We start from the raw sequence: 26,692 nt of genomic DNA on the forward strand, positions 1-26,692 counted from the left end.
CTCCAGCCTGGGTAACAAGAGCGAAACTCCGTCTCAAAAAAAAAAAATAATAATAATAAAATAAAATAAATGAGTGAAGACATGTGGCGTCAGGCCGTAGGTGCTATGAGGAAGATAACACTAAGCAAAGCATGGGGAGAGAGCTGGTGGAGAAGTGATTTTATATAAGGTGGAAAGTTAGAAGCAGCCTGAACGGGGTGAGGCCGTTACTGCTAGATGCCTGGGGGAGAGCGTTCCATGCTGAGGGGCAATTAAGGCAGGTCGACCTTTCTTTGCAGAGTTCAAGGAGAGTGAGAGAGCCCTGAGAGAGGAGAGTGATAGGAAGGTGGTCAGAGGGGGAGCCAGGAGCCCCATCAGTCAGCTCTACTGGTTAGGAAACTTTCATGGAGGTGGGCTTTTGGCAGGTTTCATCTACATAAACATTATTAGTTTAAATGAAAAATGAGTTCCTCATCAAATATCCAGTCTTAATGACTACATATACCTTCCAATATCCTCACCACCCCGCAGTATTCTCTCTGCCGGATCCCCTTCCTTCACCCCCTGCTTTTCGGGGCCCCTTGTGGGTGTTCGCACCCCCCTCCTTCTCCAGGCCCTTTGTGGGTGTTCACATCTCTCTCCTTCCCTCGCCAGGCGATCTACAAGATGGTGGGCACTGTGATCATGATGCGCATGAACCAGGACGGGCTCACACCCCAGCAGCGTGTGGACAAGATCTTCAAGAAGATGGACCAGGATAAGGACGACCAGATTACGTTGGAGGAGTTCAAGGAGGCAGCCAAGAGTGACCCATCCATTGTGTTGCTGCTGCAGTGTGACATGCAGAAGTAGAGGCTGCTGAGGCCCCCTTCAGGGCCCCTGGCCAGAAGGGGAATGGCTGCCTCCCGACCTGATGACCTCCCTGGCTGGCCTCCCAGGGGGACGGACACTCCAGCCAGCCCCACTCTCTGGCCCACCCAATCCTCTCCCCAAGCCCTTCCTCCCCTTCATCAAGATTCTTGAGGGACCACCTCACCCTGCAAAAGAGACAGGTCCTCCAGTATCCCGTCTTCTAGCCCCACCTCTCACTTGACACAGAACCAACAGCCATTGGGCATAGGGGAGTTGGCTTTTGCTCCAGGAGGTGAGGTTAAGGAGTTGAGGGGCTCGGGTTCTGGTTCAGAATTCTCTTGATCCTAGGATTATGCCTTATAGGATGTGGTCCCACAGGTCTGTCACAGGGCCAAATTGGGTCTGTCTATTCCTGAGGCTCCAGATCCCATAAAGGTGGTCTTTTCCCTGTCCCTTCTACTCTACCTGGCCCTTCCAGCCCCAGCCTTTGGAGTTTTCATTCAGTCCTTTCTTCAGCTAATGATTATTGAGCACCTGTTCAATGCTAGGCACCTCTAGGTGCTAAGGATGGTCATTTACAGGACACATCCTGTGCCCTCCTGAAGCTCATAGGGTTGTCAGGCAAACTTCCAGCAGTCAGGGTCTCAGCTGACAGAAGGTGCTGGAAGGCTTGTTAGTCTGGGATGAGCTATTTCATCTTCCGGCTCAGCTCCACACAAAGCTGCAGAAGGATAAAATGAAAAGTATTTGGAAGTTGAGGAGCCACGTGAGTGAAACTTTTAAGAAAAATGAAATTTATATAATACTTATATTTTTAGTACCCTTTAAAGAAGCTAAAGTCATTTATTATTTTACAACGTTAAAATATACTCTATATTACTTGGTTTCTTATAAAATGTTAAAGGAATAGAGAAAATACTAATTTTCAATGGAAAAAACTGAGAAAAAAGGGAGAAAATACCATGACATTTACCGGATAACACCTTTTCAGGCTAAGTCCTGAGCTGCCACTTTCAGCAGCTTTTGCTGGTTCAGCTCATCCTCTTTATTACCTTTTTCAATTCAACAAGCAACTTTCTATGACATACTTACTGGGGTTGGATGCTGACTTCAGAGACAGAAAAAAACAAGATTTGCAAACAGTGAGACAAGTGTATATTCTTTATCTTGATAGTTCGTTTCTGGATTTGGTTTAGTTTCAGAACTGGACATGTTCCTTCACTGCCACAGAATCAGAAGGAGCTAGAAGAAAAGGCTCACCTGGCCAGTTTGGGCACTGGAACCAAATTTATGGACGAAATGCCTAAAAATGTGCCGGGCATGCTTCTTTCGAAAGGCTTTTTCTAACCCCAAATCTTAGATCCCCCAGGTAGTTCATCATCTTCCAAGTGTGCTGGCTCTGCTTTCCAATACCTGCTTTCCAATTTTGGATCCATGAGCTATACAGATGCATGCTTTGACTGCCAGAACAATTAATCTTGCTTCTTCATCAGGTCTTTCACTTGACTTTCTCCTGTACTTGTGATCAGAAATTAGCTTTGACGTGCAGTGACAGTTGATTTCCTCTTGAACTGCCGGTGAAAACAGTCTAGTACACAGGTGCTGTCAGCCCAGGGTGGGAGTAGGAAATGATTGCTGAGCCCGGGGTGGGGGAATTGCCTCTGCAGGAAAGAGATGCAGCATGCTTCTCATTCCTGAGTGCTCACCTGTCCTGCTTCTCTGCCGGTGAAAACTCTGGGAGCTGCTGACCAATAGAGCTTGGCCCCAAGCTCTACTGGGCCCTTGGAGGTAGCAAGGTCACGGGGTTGCCACCCTTTTTCTATCCTCTTGCTCATGGCCAGCCATGTGGTGAGGCTGGGGAACTCACATCCTCAGGCAGGAACTAGCAGTTGTTTATCCAGCAATGCCTCAAGGTTGTTGCATTGCTCCCAGGAGCTGGCCATTAGGTGTGTCTTGTGTGGTCAGTCAGTACCACAGACACATAGATGTTCACTGGCTCAGCTGGGACCCAAATCTTCTGGTGAAAATCTTTTCACTAAGTAGTGTTCCTTCCCTGCAAACGTCGAATGTCGAATTTAGCCTAACTCACTGTCACAGAGAATTTCATGGCTTTCAAAGTCTTGCCGTCTACCCCATCTCATTCTATACTCACAACCCATGGAGGTGGGGATTTTCATTTATTTTCTCTAGACTTGGAAGCTGAGATTCAGAGAGGAAGAGTTCCTTGTATAGTCAGGAGGTGACACAGACTGGAACCCAAGGCTCTAAGATGATTTCTTCCTTTCAGAGTCTCTTCCCTCTCAATTTCTGTGACTGAGCTGTGCATAGGTTGACAGCAGGCCAAGCTACATGGGTTTTCATTCTCTATAGGCTTCCTGTGAAGAAATGTCTGCAGTTATGGTCTTCCCCCAAAAATAGAAGCTTGGTTGAAGTCCCCACATTTTCAAGCACCCTGTGTTCTGCTTCTGGCAGCTGTGCTAACAGCTCAGTGCTGCCCTGGGAGGCCTCTGACTTGGAACCCTCAAAGGATTCTACGTTGTCTTTAACACCATCGTCTTCCCTAAGAGAATTATTTTTGTTTTTTCCAAGATGGTGGGCAAGTCCCACCCATGAAGGCATATTTGATTACTCCAGGCTTCTGGACACACATACCCATGGGTGATTTTTGCTGGTCAGGACTAATATTCTCAGACAGCCCAGCAGTGTGAACACACAATGCCAGGCCAGGAACTGAGACCACCATCTTGCTGATGGGAGGAACCACAGGTGGGCCAGGCCTTGCTCCCACCTACTCCTGGGTGTCCCAGGGACTGTGTGCTCAGGAGCACTGTGGTAGAGCACCGGCCCTGCCTTGAGAAGAGACACAGGTCTCCCGTCCCTGCACCAGCTGAGAGAGACTTGCCACAAAGCACAAGGCTAGCAGAGAGATTTATGTATGACTTGCACAGACACAAAAATATACAGACAACCAAAACACTGATATATCCAAACTCTCCTTTGAAATTCCAATCTTCTTGCAATTACTCTGTCAATTGCAAGGTCTCAAAATCTGCCTTCTCATTTACTCATTCATCCTTTTGGGCTAATTGATGAGCGCCTTATTCCTTATCTTTAAAAATTATCAGCAAGGGCTACTTCAGATGGCCACTCTAGTCCTTTCACTTGCAGTCAGGATTATTTAACTTACGTTTACATCAAAAGTTAAGAAAAAGTTAGTTCATAAGCAAAGGCACTAAATCCTTTTCTGACAGTGACAGAGTTCCTAGAGGTAGAAATTTGCCTTGCTGCAGAGAGAGAAGGAATGGGGTGGGAGGGGGGAAAGAAAAGAAAGAGAGAGAATAAGAGAAGACACTGGGGTCTCCAGGCAGGATAGTAAGCTGACACTGTAAATATTTTTTACACAAAAATTTATTAAAGCAACAAATATTTCCTCAAGATCCACCCTGGGTGAGGCTTTGAGCTGACGTTAGAGATCATTGTGGGGTCAAGAATTTCTTACATGTTCTATTCATCATTCTTGAAAAAAGAAATAATTCAAACCTAGTGATTAAAGTCTCAGAAAAATGTGGGATTTTCTTTCTGAAATTTTCAGGGTTTTCTTTTTACCTTTGCCAGAGTGTGGGAGCAGGACTGGGCCTCCCAGGGTGTATAGCCCTTCCTGCTTGGTGGAGGCTGGTCAGACCCAGGGCTTTCAGGCAGCAGGAGAGAGGAGGCTTGGGGAACTGGCGGTCTGGGTGGCAGGGAAGGGGTCCAGCTCCAGTGTAGCCCCCTATACCCTCCAGATGTGCTGCTCTGGCTGTGCCCTCGGTGACTGCCCTCATTGCTCAACACTGTGCTGTGTGGTGTGTTTCTTTCCCCACTGACAGTGAATAAAAGGTGCAACTATGCTGAGGGCTCCTGCTCTTCTCTAAGCTGGGACAGGATTGGGGTGGGGAGGAAGAGCGAGAAGAGGCCTTGGAGCTCACTCAGTGAGGGACCAAGGTCCTTGTTCTAGCAAGGACTCTGGGAACATGGCATGAGACTCACTCGAGCTAGTTCAAATAAATGGAGGAGCAGATTAGAAGAGACTCTAAAGATGGAAAATCAAGAATGGCTGAACCTCAAGAGAACTGGACCTGGCAACTGGGCCTATCCCTTACCATCTCTGGGCCTTGCAGCCTCTCATCCCCTGGCCTATATTTGCATCCGTGCCCCTTTCCTGGGCTTCTCTTCATATTTCTTTGGTTTTGTTGCACATAGTGGCTGAATCTCCAGCTTGGTATCGAGACTCACCAGTGACTGACAACTCCCCTCTGTGCCTCTTAGTTCCAGTTCACGAGCAAAAGGATCTGATTAGTTTGGCTTAGCTTTGGGTGGGATCCCTTAGGTCAGGTGCTCTCCAACAGTCCAACCATCTATGGCCAGACTGGACACTGATATGTGAACAATTCCCTCAGAAGGAAGCTAATGGTGGCAGACATTGGGACTTTGTTTCCCCCTCTGTCTGTTGAAAGGCCTCACAAGAGCCCAAATGAGAGGATAGTGGCCAGAGGGAAGAAAGGCCAAGAGCCAGGGTTTATAGTTCGTCCATATGGTGCCCTTTGTATGACTTAGGAAAAAGCACCCCTCTGAGCGGAAGCAGCATGGTTAAGTACACAGCTGGGCAGTGGATGGCGCCTTTGGGCTAATGAGGAAAATATGACCCTTCTTCCGGGTGAATACGGCCCTGTCATATTAGGGTGCACAGTTTCGCAAGAGGACCACATGCTACATTTCAGCTTCTGCCTTTCCTGCTGGTCACGGGTCATTGAATAGTGCATAACCTGTTCCACCATTCACAGGAGCCCAGCAAGAGCCCTGAGATCTCCCCCCACAAAATGTGGTCAAGGGTTCGGGTGGGAGTTGGTGGCAAAGCGTAAAGCATAAGAGACTCCTTAGGAAATGGGGGTCATTCAGGACGGCTCAGTGCAGGATGCAGGATGGAGAAGTGAGAGGAAGAAAAAGGTTTTTGAGGATGAATGTCCCCGACAGCCGGAGAAGCACTGTTCCCTGAAGAAAGTTGGGGGCAATGGGGGCTGGAGCTGCCTGCCTCCTCCTGAAATGCTCAATTGCTTCTTCAAGGGTTCCCTCAAGGACACTTGGAGGTGGCCAGCTCCCTTCGCAGAAAGGAATTAGGACAGAGGAAGGAGGCTGACCTGGCCTCGGGGCAACCATAAACCTAAGGAGGTGACTCAGAAGCCTGAGAACCTGGGGCTGCTGTTCCCAGCTGAGTCCACGCTGAGGGATGGGAAGTTCTGCCCTGTCTACCTTGGGCACACCGCTCCTGGGTTGCCTCCTCCCACAGACTACCCACTCAGGCTCCCACAATCTCTATCCCAGCCAAGTTAGTCCACCTCCTACTTTCAACCTTGCCCTCTGCCCCATCTAGCTGCCACTAAGAAGCCAGAGTGATTTTCCTAAAGCACAAATCTGACCGTGTCAGCTCTTCAAAGGCTCCCCTCACCCCTCTGTGTGACTTTCTCCTTAAATGTCCCTCCAGGTCCTGCATGATCTGGTGCCAGCTGACCTCAAAAGGCTTTTCTTCCTCTCACTTTTCTGTCCTGAACCCTGCAATGAGCCATCCTGAATGGCCCCATTTTCTAAAGGGTCTCTTATGCTTTTGTGCTGTGCACAAGCCATTGCTCCTCCCTGGGCTACCCATTCCCATCTCAATTATATCCCCCTCTATGAAGCCCTCCCAACCCGCAGACAATTGGCCCTTCACTGTACACAGTCCTTCACAGTCAACAAACACTTCCCATGTGATCTGCTGTCGGCTCCAGCACACATTTAAGTCTCCGTTTTTTGGTTTTGTGTGTGTGTGTGTGTGTGTGTGTGTGTGTGTGTGTGTGTGTGTGTGTTTAAGACAAGGAAAGAAAGGCCCAGCAGAGAATGGTCAAGTTGCCACTCGAACTCAGGTCTCCTAACATCAAGGCCACTGCTTATTGTGCCTCCTCAGCTACAGGAGTGAATCCACAGAATGTGAAAAGAGAGTTAAAAAAAAAACATGAGCTCTGTGCCTAAGAGGAGGAAGCGTCTTGCCTGATTGGAGAGAGGTGGGGAACAGGTAAAGAGGTGGGGAACAGGCAGCCCTGGCTTCATGGAGGAGGTGGCATCTGCCTGAGGTGTTACTAAACATTAGCCAACAGGGCCAGGCACGCTGGAGCAGGGCTGTCCAAGGGAGCAGCCAGGTGTGGGGATCCTGGAGTCGTGCCCTAAGGGGTCTGTTCCCAGCTTATTCATCTGAAGAAGTGCTGGACCTGGAGGCAAAGTGCTGGCTGAAATCCAAAAACCCTGAGCCTGGGAAGCCCTGCACCCCGCCAGCTATTAGCGAGTGACAGGTAAGCCAGAGAGGATGGCCAGAAGCCTGGAAGGGTGGCAATGGTGGAAAGAACAGTTGAGGACCAAGTTCTCTAATCCTTCCAAAGAAGGATCTGGGGAAAGTGGGGTTTTTTGTTTTTTTTGTTTGTTTGTTTTTTTGAGATGGAATCTCACTCTGTTGCCCAGGCTGGAGTGCAGTGGCATCATCTCGGATCACTGCAACCTCCGCCTCCTGTGTTCAAGTGATCCCCCTGCCTCAGCCTCCTGAGTAGCTGGGATTACAGGCACACACCACCACGCCCAGCTATTTTTTGTATTTGTAGTAGAGACAGGGTTTCACCATGTTGGTCAGGCTAGTCTTGAACTCCTGACCTCGTGATCTGCCAGCCTCAGCCTCCCAAAGTGCTCAGATTACAGGCATGAGCCACCGCACCCAGCCTGGGAAAAGTTCTTAAAGAGACTGAACCAGGAATCTGGGCAGGATTCTTTGATGGCAAGGAACAGGGTCTACTCATGGCAGGGTGAGTAATGGGGAATGGATTAGCTGGGACTTTTGGTTGCAAGTGAACAAAATCCAACTCACACAAGCTTAAGCAAAAAGGGAGGTGTACTGGCTCATGTAATTGGGAAGTTCAGGCATGGCTGGGTCCAGAGACTCAGTTGCATCCTCTCTCCCTCCCTCCTACTTCTCTCTCTGTGGCACCATTGTCCTTCCAGATGTGCTTCTTCCATGTTCTTTCACCAGCCAGGTGGGTTCCCAGCTCACATTGTCCCAGATTAACAACCTCAGAGAAAAAGAACCAAATCTCCCGGCATCCCTAAATAAGAGTGAAGAGTGTCTTCGCTGCGGCCAATGCTCTGCAATTGGTCAGATCTCAGTCACATCCCTACTTCTTGACCAGAGAACCAGGGAGGCTGGGCTTTTTATTAGAAAGAGAGGCTGGGAAAAGTAGTTAATCAAGCAAAACCACTGGCCACCAACTTTCCTTTTGGGGGCATTTGTTGAAACAATGTGGAGAATCTCATGAAAGTGTAGAGATGGGCACCATAGCCAGTCCTTAGCTAGAACTTGGGAAGCTGTCAGGACCAGAGGTGGCTCCCTCTCAGGGCAGAATGGTTTATTTCATGTGCTGCTGTCTGCACATCCCTTCCCATCTTGATCTGCTCCTCAGTCATTCTGCTCACAGAGAATTTCCACCTGCTCTGAGCTTTACATTGCATATAACTGCAGTCTACTGAGGTTCACCCAGGTCTCTAGGGAGCCAATTGTATTTCATAGCATCCTCAGCTTCTATTCCAATGGTTGACTGCCCAGCCCATTTCCCAATTCCAAATTCCTAAGAAAGAGAAACCTGATTCGCCCAGGTTATCTTTCCAAGCCAATCACACAGATTAAAGGCTGCTGGACAGCATGGGGGTGGCTCACCTTTGTGTCAAGTGCTCACCACCATCCAAGTCACCACTCTATACACTCTTCCTAAGTGACCTCATCCTTCCCCTCCATAAGGCACCTGAGAATAATTGACCCCATTCCTAGAGTTTCAATCATTTATTGCAGTGTAACAAGCTGCCCCAAAACATAGTGCCTGAAATAACAATTTATTGTTTTTGATGATTCTGTGAGTTGTCTGGGCTCAGCTGGAAGGTTTTACTGCTTCATGTTGTGTTGGCTGTTGTTACCCACACAGCTGAACTCCACTGGGAGCTGGGCTAGGGCTGGAACAGCCCGGATGGCCTCATGCACATGGCTGCCAATTGTACCTATAGTCACCTGGGCTGTCACTGGCTTCTTACGCTCCAGGTCCTCTCTGTCTCACCATGTGGTCTTACCAGCAGGATACTGCAGACTTCTTTACATAGTAGCCAGCTCCCAAGAGGGCAAAAATGGAATCTGCAAGGCCTCTTAAGACTTAAGCTTGGAAACCACACAGCACCACTTCTACTCCATTCAGTTGGTCAAAGCAAGTCACAAGGCCAGCTCAGAGATCTCTGGACGCGAGAAGTGTCAAAGTCACATTGCCAAAAGACAGGCAGGATGGAAGAGGTTTTTGGGCCATCTCTGGAGACAATCTACTAAGCCTGGAAGTAAGTCTAAACATGTTTGCCCCTAATCCTAACACTTTATTATGATTTCCCCCTTCCTCTCACTCCAGGTTGGGTTGGTTCCTCCCAGGACCTGGTGGAGGTTGGGGAGAATCACTCCATTCTGTAGCCCCCTCACCTCCCCAGTCAGAGGCCTTCCCAGCTAAGCTAGTGTTTCTCCTGCTTCTCCCACCCACCCATGCACACCTCTGAGAGAGGCTACTTGTCTGATTCCTGGCCTGTGCCTTGGAATGGGTGACATTCGTATCTGCACCCTGGGACTAGTACAGGGCTCTTCATCAAGAAGGACAGATGCCCTGGAACTCCAGCATGATAGTTCCAAGGCCCCTCTTCTGCCCTCCCTCTATCCAGCCCCTTCATGGCCTATAACTAATCACTCCAGGCTGGGCAGGTGGGGGCCTAGGAATGTGCGCCCCCTGCTGACCACCAAGGGGGCCAACAAGAATTCGGGTTCAGAGTCCCTGGGAGTCTCTGGCCTGTGACCCCCACCCAGGACAAGGGGAGCCTGGTCTCGACATGGACTTCAAGGACCCCCTCCTAGGTAGTGCGGAGGAGCTGTCCGGCTGGGCCCTCCACTGCGCTCCCGCTGGGAGCAGGCTATTGCTGGTGGCCGGAGCTATCCATACTTCACCTCCTGCCCGTCTGCGGGATGGACGGGCTTCGGAGGGAAGGCGACATCGTCAGGATCCTGGGTCCAGGCTCCTAAAGGAAAGATGGACGGCTAGCTTTTGAAGGGGGAGGCGGTTAGCTTTTCATTTTCTCCTTTGGCGGGGAGAAAATTGTCAGGCCTCTCCTGTCTCCGCGCCCTTCAGAGCCTGCGAAGAACATCATTTTCGCAATCCCAAATCCGCTGCAGCCCACAAACCCAGGGAGCCAGAGAGGTGCCCCACTCACTACCCAACCGGTTTCGGGCATGGGTCGGTCGGGAGAAGGAGAATCCAGCTATCCCTCATACCGTATAGTAGCGGCAGCGGCGGCAGCGACAACACCGGCGACCGAGAGGGCGAGTGTGACCCCCTCCGCCGGCGGGCGGGGAGCCCAGCTCACACGCACAGCCTCCCCGCCGCTGCCCGCCCCCTTCCCTCCCCGGGACTCGCCTCCCTCCTGCAGCCCAGTCCAGCCAGCTTCGCGTCTACGCCGCCGCTTGCTCTGGCCCAGCCGGTTCAGAGCCCGAGCATGGAACCTGGGGAACCCCGGGAGCCCCAGGAGCCCCGCGAGCCCGGGCCAGGAGCGGAGACCGCTGCGGCCCCGCTCTGGGAGGAAGCCAAGACTTTCTACGCCAACCTCGCACCCAAGAAGAAACCCAAATCGGTAAAAGCAAGGCATGGGTTTGCTGGGGGTGGGGAAGGGTTACTCCGAGAGAGGGGTCATAAGTCTCTTGAGAAGGGACCCGTGGCGCCCTTCTGGGAGGGGACGCAGCTCCTCAGCCCCAGAAAGCGCCCTGCAGCTGGCGCGGGCTCGGGTTTATTTTGGGAGCTCTGCTCTGGTGTATTTTTTCCCGGGACTCGCGTTCCACGCCAGGATCCACCTCCCCCATGCTGTCATCAGGGCCCAGCTCGAGGCCCGCAGCCCCAGCCCCTCCCCACGCGGGCAACCGGGGAGCGCGGACTGCACTTGTTGGCGAAGCCGGTCGGCAGCGCCTGCAGAAACGCCCCGGGCGCGGGTAACCAGACTCGGGAACCTTGTTCCTGGCTGTGCGCTCCAGTCTCCTCCATCTGGGCATCGGGCTCCGGACCTTAGGCCCTGCGTTTAAGGTCTGGCTCTGGGCCCTGGGCCCTGGGCTAGGGGCACTGCGCTCCCGGCGTCCTAAGGAAAGGGAGCTGCTCTCACCAGACACTGGGATCCGCACTCTGCGCTTGGGGGGATCTGGGGGAGATCGGTGCCCTCCGCAGAAGGCTTCCAGCGCTAGACTCTGCCCTCCAGCTCCGGTTCCGCTCCCCTCGCAGTGGGTGTTAACATCCCCAGGATCCCGTGGTAGTGTCAGCCGTCTGGGACCTCACACAGAGGAGCCCTCTCCTGTCCCCCACCAAACAAGTTGATGATGCCCTGGTCCGCCCCTGGGCCTTGCTCTCCCCAGCTTCCCAGATCTCAGAGCTTGAGGAGGGGACTGAGGATAGAGGTTGGCCCAGAGCTGTCCTCTGAAGAGCTCCAGCTTGATCTTAAAGCAACCTGCTGCTTCCCTCCAAGGACCCTTCCCCAAGAGGTCCACCCTATCAGTAATCCTTCACTTAGCACCTCCAGGCTCCACTCAACGGTGGGGACTGAGGAATTAACTAAACCGAGTCCCTGCCTCAGGAGCTCACCACACACTGATGGGGGCTCTGGAGATGAGAACCTGGGTGAGTTGTCAGGGGAGTGGAGTAGTGCCGTCACGCTGCGGAAGGCTTCGTAGAAGTGCTATGTATGCTGATCTTAAAGCCTGAGTATGTGGAGTTTCCCAGGGAGAAAAAAAACAAGACAGGCAAAAGTCACGCAGATGTCTCTGAAGCTCAGGACTGTGTTCCTGAATAAGTACTGAGTGGAGAATGCAGGATTGCTGGGAGAAGAGCAGAAGGGATGTGACAGAGCCCACAGAGGGCCTTGGGGATCTTGTTAAGAAGTCTAGACCTTATTCAGTGGGGTCAGGGATTTCCAAACTAGCTTCTCTAAGTCCCCTATTTCATGGAGTCTGCACACATGTAAATCCAGTGTATTTTCTTTCTTCTTCAAACTAAGTTTTATACAATTTAAAATGTGCAATAAAACCCAATTCACGCTAATGTATTAGGTGGATATTTTAGCAGTTTCAAGGCCACTAGCTTGTGCTGCAGATTTTTTTTTAAAGCAAACCTCAGAATAAGGCTTTCCCTGTGATCTGTTTCATAGAGGAGCATCTTGAGATTGTGAGGCCTGTAGTTTAAAACAAAACAAAACAAAAAACCTTTTAGCATTTGCAACTACTTATTGGTCTGAATCAGGACTTTCTCAATACTTCGCAAATACAAACACAGCAACAACTTGGCTGGACGGTGAAGCTTAAGTCTGCACAGACATCCTAACCTCTAGTTTCAAATTTGTTGTCATGCAAACAGCTGTGTTGTTTTCGTTGTTTGACTTTATAATAAATAAATAAACTTAATGCATTTGAATCTGTAAAATAAATATACGCCAGGGCCGGGCATGGTGGCTCAAGCCTGTAATCCCAGCACTTTGGGAGGCCGAGTCCGGTGGATCACGAGGTCAAGAGATCGAGACCATCCTGGTCAACATGGTGAAACCCCGTCTCTACTAAAAATACAAAAAATTAGCTGGGCATGGTGGTGCGTGCCTGTAATCCCAGCTACTCAGGAGGCTGAGGCAGGAGAATTGCCTGAACCCAGGAGGCGGAGGTTGCGGTGAGCCGAGATCGCGCCATTGCACTCCAGCCTGGGTAACAAGAGTGAAACTCCGTCTCAAAAATAAATAAATAAATAAATAAATATACGCCAATTATATATGGTATATCTGGTACCATATGATATGAGATATATGGTAACTATATATTATAATATCTGGCTTACATATTGAATTCAAAGTTCATTTGAATTCATTTAAATAAAAGGTCAACCTACATTTTTAAAACATATGAATACCATTATGGAGCTATTCCAGGATTTTTCATCAGGGGATTAACTGGGTCCCATTTTTATTTTAGAAAGATCAGTCTGGGATGGATTGGAAAGGGTGAGTCTGGCAACAAGCCCACCGGTGAGAAGGCTGGTGCCTGTCTGAAAAGGAAGCTGGATGAGTGTCAATGTTGTGGCCTGAGTTATGGAGAGGAAGGGGCGGAGATTGGGGACTGGGGTAGTGAATGCATCAGTGCTCGAAATCCACTTCCTCCCCAAGCACCAAGGAACCAGGGAGCTCAGTCTCAGTGGCCAGTCATGACCCCTGGGTCGGCCCCTGACTCTCACGATTCTCTGGGAGGAAAGAAGTCCGGAGGCTTCCCAGCTCCTATTCCCTGCAGAAGCCCCTCTTCCTACACGCTATTCTGGGGACTTTAGGCCTCATGGGCTCCATTGTGGCCTGGGCTGGGCTTATTCTCATTCCCAGGGGCCTGGGTAAAATATTGAACGCCCGATGGCCTGTTGGAAGCCCTCACCTCGTGGGGTCAGAACACTTCTTCAACCCAGAGCTCTCCTGCCCCTCTCTCCTTCAGCAGCCCTTCCCTCTCTAAGTCCTACTAGGAATAACAGTTTTTGCCTATGTTTCTGTTAAGCAGAATTACGTTGGCCTAAATGGGAGTTCCTCAGGCAGGTCAGGTTGGGGTGGGCTGCCTTGCTATTCTTTCATTCCCATCCCCCAGCTGGAGCCCTCAGCCTGACCCTGGAAGGCAGAGAGTGTTGCCAGGACACTGGTTTCCTAGAGCCCAGAGCTCCCAGACTAAGCCTCGGAGTCGCTCTGACCCAATTCACAGTCTGAGATCAAGGCTTCTTTCTGCTCTCTGGAAGAACTGTTCCTCGATGCCCCTGCTAACACATGGCCACCTCTGCGGCCAGGCCCGGGAGAGTGTCTACATCCACAGCTTCTCCCCAGCTCTGGCCAGCCCTTTTCACCTGCTCCTTCAGCTCCACCTGGAGCCTGGACAGGTCATTCATCAATCCCAGCTGGGATCCATATTTCTTACACAGTCACGGCCTCTGGGCCCTTAAACTCTACCTTGTTTGCACTGTGTCACAGCAGTCTAAGTGGGGACACAGAGTCCTGCCCTTGGGACCTCCATTCTGACCGGAAACAGAGACCTGTCCTTAGAAACCTCAGTTTGAGGACATGCCCTGATCATTTCTCCCAAATCTGGAAAGTGAAGGCTGGGGGAGATGTTTCCAGGGAAGGCGGAAGTAGCAAGGGATGGAGTCTTCTGGGAGCTGTTGAGGAGGGGAAGAGCAAGGGGACTGCAGTGTGGAGAGAGGCCAGGCTAGACGCCAGAGACTTGAGACCTCATCTTGCTCCGTCTTGACCTAGAGTAATACTCTGCCCCTCTCTGGGCCTGTTTCCCTATCTGGAAAAGTGAGAAGCAGAGGACTCGTGGAACCAAGGCCACCAAGTTGTTTTTCTTGCAACAGCAGAGGTGGGATGGGATGGGGTCTGTCTGGGTAGCTCAGCCAGAGGGGACCCAGGACTTGACAGTCTGGCAGGGACTGTGGGACAGAAAGTGAGGAGTGAGACCTTGGCTGGCTGCCAGGCCTGGAGTGGCAAGCTTGGGAACCTGTCTGGAGGGGCTGGGAGGGAAGCTGGCTCTCTGTCCTTGAAAGGTTGATGGCCTTTTCCTGGGGCAGTAAGCCCAGGGGGTGGGGCAAGCTTAGCTCCTGTTCTGAAGGCCTCCAGGCTTCCAGGGTTTATGAGAGTGGGTCTCCCCACTCCACCACCAACCCCACCCTTAGGACGCACAGACACACGGTGGTGGTCAGCAACTGAGAAAGGTATTTGGGTTGAACCTCCAAGAGGGAGCACCTGTCCTGCTGCTGCCTTATACCGACCTTGCTGGCCACATACACCATCTTGGTTGGCGTTAAAAGTCAAATCCAAACTGAAGTCTAACACAGGACCTTAGGGAACTCTTTTGCCTTCCTAAGGTTCTAAAGCTGCATTACCCACTAGCCATATATAGCTGTTTAAGTTCATTTGAATCAAATAAAATCTAAAATTCAGTTCCTCAGTCTCATTAGCCACATTTCAAATTGTTACAGAGGCACATGGACAGCACAGATTATGGAATATTTCCATTATCATAGAACATTATCATAGACAGTGCTCTTCTAAAAGATGGTGTCAGCCTCTGCCTTGGGGGTGGATCATGAGCTCCATGGGGACAAGGATGGTACCTGTATTGTTTTCTGCCATGTCCATCACACAGTGTCTCTCAAATGTAACCACCCAATGTTGTCAACTGATTGGAACCCAGGACTCACCGCAGAAAGAAGCAGTGGGGTTGAGTACATGATCCACAGGCGATCAGGAGAGGCCAGAATATGAGGTGCATTTATGAGCCTTGACCTCAATTTGGGTCCCTCATTTTTAATTTGTAAAGTGAGAATCATGACCCCAGGACTCCACAGGACACAGAGATGGTGGGATTCTCTGCGTGTCTGTAAGTCCCTTGGGCACTCATATACTGATCCTCCCCAGGGACTATAAAGGGGCCAGCTGCTGTCTGGGGTGCCATGCTCCACTCCCCCATTCTACTGGAAGTGAGTGCTGCAGTCCATTTGGGATACTATAAGAAAGTACCATTGACTGACTGACTTATCAACAACAGATATTTATTTCCCGTATAAGTTTCTGGAGGCTGAAAGTTCAAGATCAAAGTGCTGGCAGATTTGATGTCTGATGAGGATCAGCTTTCTTGTCCATAGATGTCCACTTCCAGCTGTGTCCTCACATAATGAAAGGGGCAAGGGAGCTCTCTAGGGGCTCTTTTATCATGAAGGCTTCACCCTCATAAACTAATCACCTCCCAACGCCTCTGCTTCTTAATACTATCACCTTAGGGGTTTGGTTTCAGCATACGAGTTTGGGGGTGATGCATATATTTAGATCATAACAGTAGGGAAGAAGTTCTGGAGCCCTCTGGGACCCCTAGAGAAGGCCCTCTGTAAGCTCACATCTTCTTATTCTTCTGGGCTCATATACACCCACCCCCACATGCCTGGCCTCTGCCAACCTTTGTGAATGCCTTGTGTGTATGCAAACCTCTTCATGCCTTCCTTCACCCTGCTCTTCCTTTTTTTAATTTTTTTTATTTTTTTGAGACGGGGTTTCACCATGTTGGTCAGGCTGGTCTCAAACTCCTGACCTTGTGATCTGCCCACTTCGGCCTCCCAAAGTGCTGGGATTACAGGTGTGAGCCAGCACGCCCAGCCCCCCTGAACCCCCTTTAAGGCTTTGCTCGCAAGGTCTCCTCTCCATGACAACCTCCTCTGAACCCCTGCCATCAATACTTTGCTTTCATCTCTGTTCTCTAGCTCATGTCCATTTTCCGTGGTCATAAGAGAATACCACAGACTGGTTAATTTATAAAGAGCAGGGTTTTTTGCCTTATGGTTCTGCTGCCAGGAAGTCCAAGAGCATGGCTCCAGGTTCTGGCAAAAAGCTTCCCATGGCAGAGAGCATCACATGGTGAGGAAGCACATGTGAGACACAGAGAGAGAGAATGGAGGTCAAACTTATCCTTTCATCAGGAGCCCACTCCCTCAGTAACTGACCCATTCCCATGATCATGGCATTAATCCATTCATGAGAGCAGAGCCCTTGTGACCTAATCACCTCTTCTTAAAGGTCCCACCTCTCAACATTGCTGCCTTATGTCTTAAATTTCCAACACATGAACTTTGGGGGACGTATTCAAACCACAACTCATTTCCTTCCCTTTTGCATCTGAGTTCCCTGTTTACCTATCTTTCTTCCCTACCAGCCTGTGAGTTTTGAGGACAGGAACCAGGTGCTTGCCAGGATCACTGGGCAGAGCTCAGGTGCCTGGCACAAGAACCAGTGAATATTTGACACATTTGCTTCAACCAAAAGAAATATTCTCTGAGCACCTTCTATATCTCAAGATATCTGAACAAATTAGGATATCTAACAAATTTAGCACTGCAGTGGAGTTTCTATTTCATGTTAAATTTGTCATTGCACATACTGTTTCTTGTTTAAATGTATGAAAGGTTCAGAGGCATTAAAAGTTTACTGAGCACCTCTCTGTGTTAGGCAGAGTACTATACACTAGAGATACAATCTAAACAAGACTCATGGTTCCTGCACACTCAGAACTTAATAACTTAAGTGATTAAGTAAGCAACTATAATTTATTGTTAATTTTTTTTTTTTCTGAAATTGAGTCTCACTCTGTCGCCCAAGCTGGAGTGCAGTGGCACAATCTCGGGTCACTGCAACCTCCACCTCCCAGGTTCAAGCAATTCTTCTGCCTCAGCCTCCCTAGTAGTTGGGACTACAGGTGTGTGCCACCACACCCAGCTAATTTTTTGTTTTTTTTTAGCAGAGATGGGGTTTCACCATGTTGACCAGGCTGGTCTTGAACCTCTGACCTCAGGTGATCTGCCTACCTTGGCCTCCCAAAGTGCTGGGATTACAGGCGTGAGCCACCATGTCCGGCCGATTTAATGTTAAATTTTACTAAAAAGGAAATCCTTAGGAGAGGTATCAAACCAAGACTAAGACTGAGGGAAGCCTTCCTAGAGATGACATCTAGTTTGAGACCTGAAGGTTGAGCACAAGTTAGCTGGAATGAGAGTTAGGGAAAGAGGACACTGGGCAAGGGAACATCATATGCAAAGGCTCAGAGAAAGAGGGGAAAGTACGCCCTGGTGTGAGAAAGGTCAGATGGGGCCAAGCGGGGGATGGGAAGAGTGGAATGGAAAGAGAAGTAGGGGTCTGTTGTGAAGGGCTTTCTGTTCCACACTAGAGGCTGCCGGCCATATTCTGAGAATAGCGTGCACCGCTAAAGAGATGGGCTATGGTCAGATCTGAACTTTAGAAAAATCCCCTGACAGCAGCATGGATGGGAGATTAGAGAGAGTGACGGATGACGACGACAGCCCGAACGAAAGAAGTGGATGGATTCTAGTTGAGTTGACTCATTTCAGTGATTGATTGATGGGGAAGGGAGTTGAGGCTGACTTCCCGGCTTCTGTGTGGATAATGAGTGGATAGTGGTTCCAAGCCTTGCTATGAGTTACAGGGAGAAGGTGATGGGAGTTCAGCCTTGGGAATGTTAACTTTGATGGCTGTTAGTCAACTGGGACAGTTAGATGGATAGATGAGTCTGGAGCTCAGGAGACAGATCTGGGCTGGAGATACATTTTTTATATATAATTATCATATTTGTGGATGTCATTTCTTCCTAAGGGCATGTAGCTCTTATTTTATAATGGAAACCATCTGAGATCATCTCCAGCATCCGTCATACTTTGGCCACATACATTGGCTTCATTTTTTTTGTTGCGTCCAGATGCCCGACTAGATTGCCAACTCCCAAGGGCATGGCCCTCCCTCCATCAGACTCCTTGCTTCCAGCAAGGGAGCCAGCACCTCTGTCAACCCCCATCTGGGTCCGGCATAGATGGGGTCCTGACCTAAGTCCACCTCTGCCCAAGGCTCGGCCTTTTTAGGGTTACAGATTGCATCTGGGTCTTCTCCATGTCCCCACTACCCAGGAAGACTCACACATGCGCACCTGCCTCAGGGGAGGTCTGAGTCACGACCTCTTCTCCCATACCCCTGCAGCCCAAGCCTCAGAATGCAGTCACCATCGCTGTGTCCTCCAGAGCCTTATTTCGCATGGACGAGGAGCAGCGGATCTACACGGAGCAGGGCGTGGAGGAGTATGTGCGCTACCAGCTGGAACATGAGAACGAGCCCTTCAGCCCCGGGCCGGCCTTCCCTTTTGTGAAGGTGAGGGGGCAGTTCCACCACTAGCTCCTATAGTGCCTTTGTGGGTATTAAAGAAAGGCACTCCCATGGGTATTTGAGTCAGGAAAAAGGGCCCCTCTGGGCAGATGTAACCACGTAGGTGCACAGCTTGGCTAGGTGACGGAGCCTTTGTGGAAGAAGAGACCGCCCCACTCTCTGGACCAATGCAGTACCATGCCTGGTAACCAGCTTGGTGAGTGGAATGCGGGCTAGATTTCAGCCCAGGCTCACTCCTTTAGCGAGGTGCCTCTGAGTGTTAAACAACTTGCAATAAGAGAAGGTGCACGGATCTCATCCCAAGCCTGGCTCCTTCCCTCCCCCCACTGGATCCTTGGCCACCAGCTGCAGGTATCAATCCTTGGAGGTCTCAGCTGGAGGGTGCCCTCTCCCTTTCAGGCTCTGGAGGCAGTGAACAGGCGACTGCGGGAGCTGTACCCCGATAGTGAGGATGTCTTCGACATCGTCCTCATGACCAACAACCACGCTCAAGTGGGTGTCCGCCTCATCAACAGTATCAACCACTATGGTGAGCATGAGCATGAGGATGGGAGTTTCCCCTAGGACACCCCTACCATACCCCCCAGGGATGGGATCACACCTCTGCAGGATAGAGTTGTACTGGCCGGAACCCTAAGCCCAGTGTGTCCTTGTAAATTGGCTCTTTAAACAAACAAGCAAAACCCGGATTCGTAGTGTTGCTAGTTTTAGGGGTGTGAATATTTCCACCAGGACTGATTCCAAGCTATCAGTGGTTGAACAACACAAATGGCTCACAAAATTTCTGAATGTTTAACTGTGGGCTCTTGCAAGCTGGTGCAAGCCAGTTCCAGCATACCCTACTCCCAGTGTGATTAGGTGGGGCACTTACTGCCTCCCTACCTCAGTTTCTCTAACTGTGATGGGGCTAACAGGCCTCACAAGACTGCTAGGAGAATCCAGTGCAGCTGTCAGAGTGAAAGGGCCTCGTGTCTTAGTCTGAACCCAAGGTTAAAAATAATCGACCCTCCGGCCGGGTGCGATGGCTCACACCTGTAATCCCAGCACTTTGGGAGGCCGAGGAGGGAGGATCACAAGGTCAAGACATCGAGACCACCTTGGCCAACATGGTGAAACCCCGTCTCTACTAAAAATATAAAAATTAGCTGGGCTTGGTGGTGTCTGTCTGTAGTCCCAGCTACTCAGGAGGCTGAGGCAGGCAGAAGTTGCAGTGAGTTGAGATCATGCCCCTGCACTACAGCCTGGCGACAGAGCAAGAATCCGTCTCAAATAATAATAATTATAATCCATCCAGAGCTAGCTTAAGCCGAGGAGAATAATTTCTTATTGGGTTACAGGGGTGTCTTTCAGAGGGCAAAATTGGGCCTACAAAGGCCCAAATCCAAGTACTAGAAATGCTTCCCGGCCTCTTCTCTCTTCAGGCCACATGAACCTTTATTTGTGCTTCTCTAGCAAGTTTGCTTCCCCCCACAACACCGAAATTGGATTTATCTGCTTTCCTTGAATAAAAACCATATTCAAGAAAAGCGGGCCAGGTACAGTGGCTCACTCCTGTAATCTTTGGGAAGCCGAGGTAGGTGGAACACTTAAGGTGAGGAGTTCAAGACCAGCCTGGCCAACATAGTAAAACCCCCTCTCTACTAAAAATACAAAAACTATCTGAGCATGGTGGTACATACCTGTAATCCCAGCTACACAGGAGGCTGAGGCACGAGAATCACTTGAACCTGGGAGGCAAAAGTTGCAGTGAGCCGAGATTCCCCCACTGCACTCTGGCCTGATGACAGAGAGAGATTCCATCTCAAACAAAACAAAAAAAAGCAAAGTAAAACAAAAACAAAAAAAAAAAAAAAAAACAGAAAAGTGGAGAAATCTACACTTTGGGGAGACAGAGACAGAAAAATAATAAACCTATATCTATAGGTTTACAAGGCCTGAGTTTTAGCAACCAAGAGAGTATAGTTGGCATTTTAAAATCCTAATTTCAAATTGCTGGGAGCAGGGTTGATATTAAAAATATTTAACCACCTGTGTGACATACGCACTGAATAATCAGGACAGACTCCCCCTATAGCGCTGAAGCAGGGCTCTGAAGGACCCCTGCCATACCAGGCATTACCACCTTCTGTTGTGGACTCTGGGGAGGACAGAGGTCCTGGTTAAGAGGGTGGGAGAGTGACAGGTAACTTAATGGGCTCAGAGCAGCAGCAGTTTATCAACCAACAAATACTTTACAATCTGTGCAGTCATGGGGACCAGCGGACTGGCAGCCTAGGTAATCAGATTGGCCCAGCTTGGGTCAGGTGTCTGCTCTTATCCAATGAGCTATGGTCAGGAGGTGGGGGTCACACAGGCATGTAGCACTGTGATTCCTGGACAAGAGGATGTCCCTGTGAGCTGGACGATTGCTCTAGAGAGGTGATCGTCCACATTTCATGGATGAAGAATGTAGGGGCTCAGAGGGGAACACCGGCCTAAAATCACACAGAGACATGCTGTGCTGCCATACTACATCCAGAACTAAGAAGGCATCCACTGGGCACAAAGAGACTGCCCTGAATCCCAGGGTTGACCCTGGCCTTACCTGAGTCCTCTACCTCCTTCCCAGACCTGTTCATCGAGAGGTTCTGCATGACAGGTGGGAACAGCCCCATCTGCTACCTCAAGGCCTATCACACCAATCTCTACTTGTCAGCCGATGCGGAAAAAGTGCGAGAAGCCATCGATGAGGGTAAGTCTAAGTGAGGAGGCAGAATATGCGGAGTGCAGCAAAGGGGTCCCTGAGGTGGGAGGCCTGGTCCTAAAGTTCCTAGCAGGTGCTGGGAGTTGCCATGGTAACCAGAAGGCAAAACTGCACAATACTTTCCTTAATTCTTATCATCTGTCCTATAAATTCTGAAAACAAGACCCTACCTGTTCCATCTTCCCACCTCTGGCCCTACTGTGTCATGGACGCTTTTACTTCTCAGCGTCACCCAGCCTTCTGTTTCCATGGAAACCCTCTCTACAGCCCAGAAAGCTACTTTCTTCTATGATTACTCTAAGTCAGAAGGAGTTCTGATTCCTGTAGGACGATAGGCAGCCTCTACCCTGCCCTGGGCCAATGGGGAGGAGGATTTGTATCTAGTCCAGCCTGAGTGGTGGGGTCTGGGAAATGGCCAGCATCTCCAGCAGCTATGCTAGCTAGTGCTTAGTGGAGTTTGGGAGACCCAGATGGAAGTACCGACAAAGAGAATGCTCCTCTATGTGCGTCTTTCGAGGGGCAGTTTTGGGTGGTATCTGTAGTTTCAGTCTTCCCAACAAGGTGCATATACTACTGCATGTGGAAGAAAACAGGTGTATGGAGGAGCAAGGACTGAGAGGGCTTCTTAGGCTGAACACTAGTGACAAGTTTTTGTTTTTGTCTTTAATCAACCAGCAATATATTCACTTTTCTCTTCCTCTTTCATGTTGTCTCCTGCCTGGAAGCCTGGCCTCTCTCCCCTGATAACTCAGTCCCCTGAGCCACTTGGGAGCTCCTAGAGGCATTCTTTCACCAGGAACCAGAAGCTGTCACACCCTCTGGTTGGGGCCTTGGCACTGGCACGTCGGGGTGCCTCCGTGTGTTTGTAACTTGACCTCAGGCTAGGGATTAGGAGAGTGGTCCACGGGGAAGCCCTGCTGAGGGTAGGGGTGGCTCTGGGTCATCTTGGTTCCAGCGCTGGCAGAGCTGAGAAGGTGCCTGGCTTGATGCCTCAAGCTAGTGAAGTTGTGAGAGGGTAGCACTGCTCACTCCCAAACACCTAAGCCCAGCCTCTGTGATCCTCAGTTCTCAAAGAGTTGGGCTGAAGTGGTCTTTGGAGAGATGGGGACTAGGGAATGAGCTCAGCCAGCTGCCCAGGTCTCCAGCCTCCCAGCACTGGCTCTCTGCCATCTAGTGCAGCTCTAGTCTGGAGCCAGAACCCCTGAGAGACATCCCTGGACCCCTGGAGGAGCCCAGGATTGCAGAGAGTCTGTGCACACAACTAGCCATCACCTGTGATGTCTCCCAGGGCCACCTAGGTTGTTTTTTGGAACCCTGAACAGCCGCCAGTAGGGCATACCTGGGTGCCATTGTGGCTGTAGACTGAGGGTGCCCATACTCACCTCACCCCATTGCAGCCTGTGGTCTCAGTCCCAGAGCTGTGAGGCTGTTAATTTTACAGTGGTCCAGAGAAGGTGAGTGCCTTGCTAGAACCAATGGTGAGGGGGTGACAGAGGCCAAGCCAGAGCTGGGGCTCCTTCCCAGCCCCACTTTAGATCTCCATCAGGGCTGTAAGGCACCCCTGACAGGAAGACAGTGGCCTGTGGCACTGATGTTTGTCTGGTCCACAGCAGCATGATCTTACTAGGTGTTAAAGCATTGAAATTCCTTCATACTTGTTGGTAAATTGTTCCTGCCCTGAGTCCTGAGTACCCTTCTGCCCCCCGGGACTCCTCCCAGACTTCTCCACAAAGCAATAACCAAAAGGGTAATCTGGCAAGGCAAGGGCCCTCAAGACCTGCTTTGGAACCACTGCTCCTGCCCTCTTCCTGGCCAGGATCCATGCACTACCGGTTTTTAAATGTTTTAAATATTAGTTTTCATCAGCCTCGCCCTGAGTCCTTTGTGAGGCAGGTGGGGCAAGGATAGCCTAAGATAGCCTTCTCTGGCCCCACTGCCCAGCCTGAAGGCAGACAATGCTTGCCTCTCTGCCCAGGGATCGCAGCTGCCACCATCTTCAGTCCCAGCAGGGACGTGGCTGTGTCCCAGAGTCAACTGCGCGTGGCCTTCGATGGGGACGCGGTGCTCTTCTCAGATGAGTCGGAGCGCATTGTCAAGGCCCACGGTCTGGACCGATTCTTCGAGCATGAGAAGGCCCACGAGAACAAACCTCTGGCTCAGGTGCTCCACATAGACCCAGAACCCCGGAGTGGAACAAGGCAGCTTCCCAGACCTGCCCTTGGCCTATACTCCCAGCCCAGAACCAAACGAACCCCAGGCTCAGCCCAGATTCCAGCCAGTCCCCTTGCCCCTCTCACTTGACCACTGGCCCCCCAATCAATAAGCTTCCGCCTACTTTGATGAGCTTCCATCCCCTCGCTGAATCCCGTCCCTCCTTTGAAGCCTCCATTCTCCCTCTAAGCTTCTCTCTAAGCCCACGCCCACTATTTGCAGCTCAAATCCCCATTTCTGAGGTCTCCTTTCCCTCTCTGAAGTCCCCATTCTCTAAGTCCCCACCCTTTCTCTGAAGTCCCTGTATGCTCTAAAGGCCTTGTCCTGTCTCTCTGAAGCTGTCATCCTCTCTCTAGAACCCTCACCTCCTCCCAAGATCCCCCACCCCCCTGAAAGAGCACCCACCCTCTTAAGAAGCCTCTGTTTCCCTCACTGGAAACAGGAGGAAAGGAATCGCTGGACTGGGGCACCTCGCTGGGCAGGGAGATCCAGCTGACTGTGGCGTGTGGGGCAGACCATTTGCTCTGGGACACCTCCTGCCATCCATCCCTTGGCTGGGGCACGGGGACCCTCACTCACCCTCAAATGGCACAGTGTGTCTAACAACAGACTGTGCCCTAGAGCTCGATAAGAATTCCCTGGAGTTGAGGCTTTTGGGATTCTCCAGCGCTGCTGGGAGCTCCTATTTGAGCTTTTAACAAAAATCTGGGTGCTCAGTAATCTCAGGGTCCCTCTCTCCAGGAGCTCAGCAGCTTCAGCTGTGGCTCCTAAATATTCAGTCCACTTCTGTTCTTCTGAGTTGGCTCTGAAATCCTTGGGAATCCAGGGCAGGAGAGTTTTCCTAATAAGCGGTAGGCAGAGGCCCCGGATACCACTCCTTATTCCAGGTCACCTACCAAGTAAGAGGTCTCCAAGACCAGGAGCCCACTTTTGTTTATTTCTAGCTGCTTTGGAAATAAGCAGTTCTCTTCATCATCATCTGTTTTTTTTTTTTATTCTCACATCGTCGGGAAGCTTCATTGTTCTGGGCACTGTAGAGAATAAATTCCTTCCCTGACCCTAGAGATCTCAAACGTGACACCCTGAGCCACCTGGGTGCCAGATGGACATGGTTGATGCTCAACAGTTTCACATTGGTCCATCTTCACCAGCTGTTTACAGCTGGAGTCCACTCTGATTGGAGGGTGCCCATGCCATAGTTACTAAATTTTTTTTTTTTTTTTTTTGAGACAGAGTCTTTCTCTGTTGCCCAGGCTGGAGTGCAGTAGTGCAATCTCAGCTCACTGCAACCTCTACCTCCCAGGTTCAAGCAATTCTTCTACCTTAGCCTCTGGAGTAGCTGGGACTACGGGCACACATCACCACACCTGGCTAATTTTTGTATTTATAATAGAGACGGGGTTTCACCATACTGGCCAGGCTGTTCTGGAACTCCTGACATCATATCCACCCACCTCGGCCTCCCAAAGTGCTGGGATTACAGGTGTGAGCCGCTGCGCCTGGCCCCACTAAATATTGTCAATAAACTCCCGTTGATGGGCACCGAAGGCCACACTTAACAGAGCTTCAGGACAGACATCTGTATACTTTGATGGGCATGTGGATGGACGATACATATTAACAGTTGCCCTGATAGTTATTCTGACCCAGCCCCAATATACAACAACACAGATCCACTGACTAGAGCCCCACTGGTGCACACAGTAGCTTAAGCAGGCATAGTAGAACTAACTGAAAGATTTAAGGATCCCAAGGTTTTCTACACCAAACAAGACACTAGCGCTTTAGGGAGAGCTGGGGGCAAATGTTTGGGAGGCAGCAGAGCTCACCATGTTCCACTTGCCTTCTCATAGGGCCCCTTAAAGGGCTTTCTGGAGGCACTGGGTAGGCTGCAGAAGAAGTTCTACTCCAAAGGCCTGCGGCTGGAGTGCCCAATTCGTACCTACTTGGTGACAGCACGCAGTGCAGCCAGTTCTGGGGCCCGGGCACTCAAGACCCTGCGCAGCTGGGGCCTGGAAACAGATGAAGCCTTGTTCCTCGCTGGAGCGCCCAAGGGCCCCCTCCTTGAGAAGATCCGCCCACACATCTTCTTTGATGACCAGATGTTCCACGTGGCTGGGGCTCAGGAGATGGGCACCGTGGCTGCCCATGTGCCTTATGGCGTGGCACAGACACCCCGGCGGACTGCACCTGTAAAGCAGGCCCCATCTGCACAGTAGCTGAACCCCCAGCTCTACTGACCCACATTGCTGCAGGCTCCCCGTCATACTTCGACACTCATCTGGTAGATCCCTCTAAAAGTTTCTCACTGTTCCGCCCTTCTGACTGTCTGCCCTCATCCCTATAAGTGATGTACTTGTAGGATATTATGCAGACAGGACTGGCATTCTCAACATCCCTCCTCTGGGGCAAATTCTGTGCCCTGATCCTGAGTAGGACAGTAAGACTGTGCGGAGTAGCTTGATTTCAGGGGGAAGTTAACGGGTCTGAGAGAGGGGGGGTCAGAGAAGCCAGGATTTCTCAAAAGGGGCTTGGGATGAAAACTAGCTCAATGTAGTGTAATGAACACTGCTTTGAGAGAGAGTGGATTTGGCTTCTAAGCTCTGTCCTGCCATTAACTGCATGACTTTGAGTGAGTCCCTCCCCTTCATGGGCCCCAGTTTCACCATCTTATTGGTGGTTTTCAAGCTCCCTCTTAGCGAAAGAAGCTTGGTTCTTTAAGATCACCCTCTTAGGCCAGGCGCGATGGCTCACGCCTGTAATCCCAGTACTTTGGGAGGCCAAGGCAGGTGGATCACCTGAGGTTGGGAGTTTGAGACCAGCCTGACCAACATGGAGAAACCCCTTCTCTACTAAAAATACAAAATCAGCCAGGCATGGTGGCGCATGCCTGCAGTCCCAGCTACTCAGGAGGCTGAGGCAGAGATCTGCTTGAACCCAGGAGGTGGAGCTTGCGATGAGCCAAGATCACGCCATTGTACTCCAGCCTAGGCAACTAGAGAGAAACTCCATCTCAAAAAAAAA

The 26,692-nt window shown here is 50.5% G+C and overlaps 2 protein-coding genes across 5 annotated transcripts in view; both read left to right on the forward strand.

The window, feature by feature from the left end:
* HPCAL4 (hippocalcin like 4) overlaps positions 1–4,718 on the forward strand; it is a 13,043-nt gene extending 8,325 nt beyond the window's left edge. For all 4 annotated transcript variants that reach the window (XM_017507979.1, XM_037731174.1, XM_017507978.1 and 1 more), the window contains one exon: positions 634–4,718. In XM_017507979.1, the coding sequence (XP_017363468.1) occupies positions 634–831 (198 nt within the window). In that variant the 3' untranslated portion in view covers positions 832–4,718. The remainder of the gene's footprint in view (positions 1–633) is intronic.
* Positions 4,719–10,019: 5,301 nt separating this feature from the next.
* NT5C1A (5'-nucleotidase, cytosolic IA) lies at positions 10,020–26,470 on the forward strand. Its single transcript, XM_017507980.2, has 6 exons — positions 10,020–10,584; positions 18,532–18,699; positions 19,114–19,243; positions 21,323–21,445; positions 23,433–23,617; positions 25,522–26,470. The coding sequence occupies exons 1-6, from the start codon at positions 10,450–10,452 to the stop codon at positions 25,885–25,887; spliced, it is 1,107 nt and encodes a 368-aa protein (XP_017363469.1). The 5' UTR covers positions 10,020–10,449; the 3' UTR covers positions 25,888–26,470.
* The last annotated feature ends 222 nt before the right edge of the window (positions 26,471–26,692 follow it).

The sequence above is a fragment of the Cebus imitator genome, unplaced genomic scaffold, assembly GCF_001604975.1.
Source record: "Cebus imitator isolate Cc_AM_T3 unplaced genomic scaffold, Cebus_imitator-1.0 Scaffold385, whole genome shotgun sequence".
Lineage (NCBI taxonomy): Eukaryota > Metazoa > Chordata > Mammalia > Primates > Cebidae > Cebus > Cebus imitator.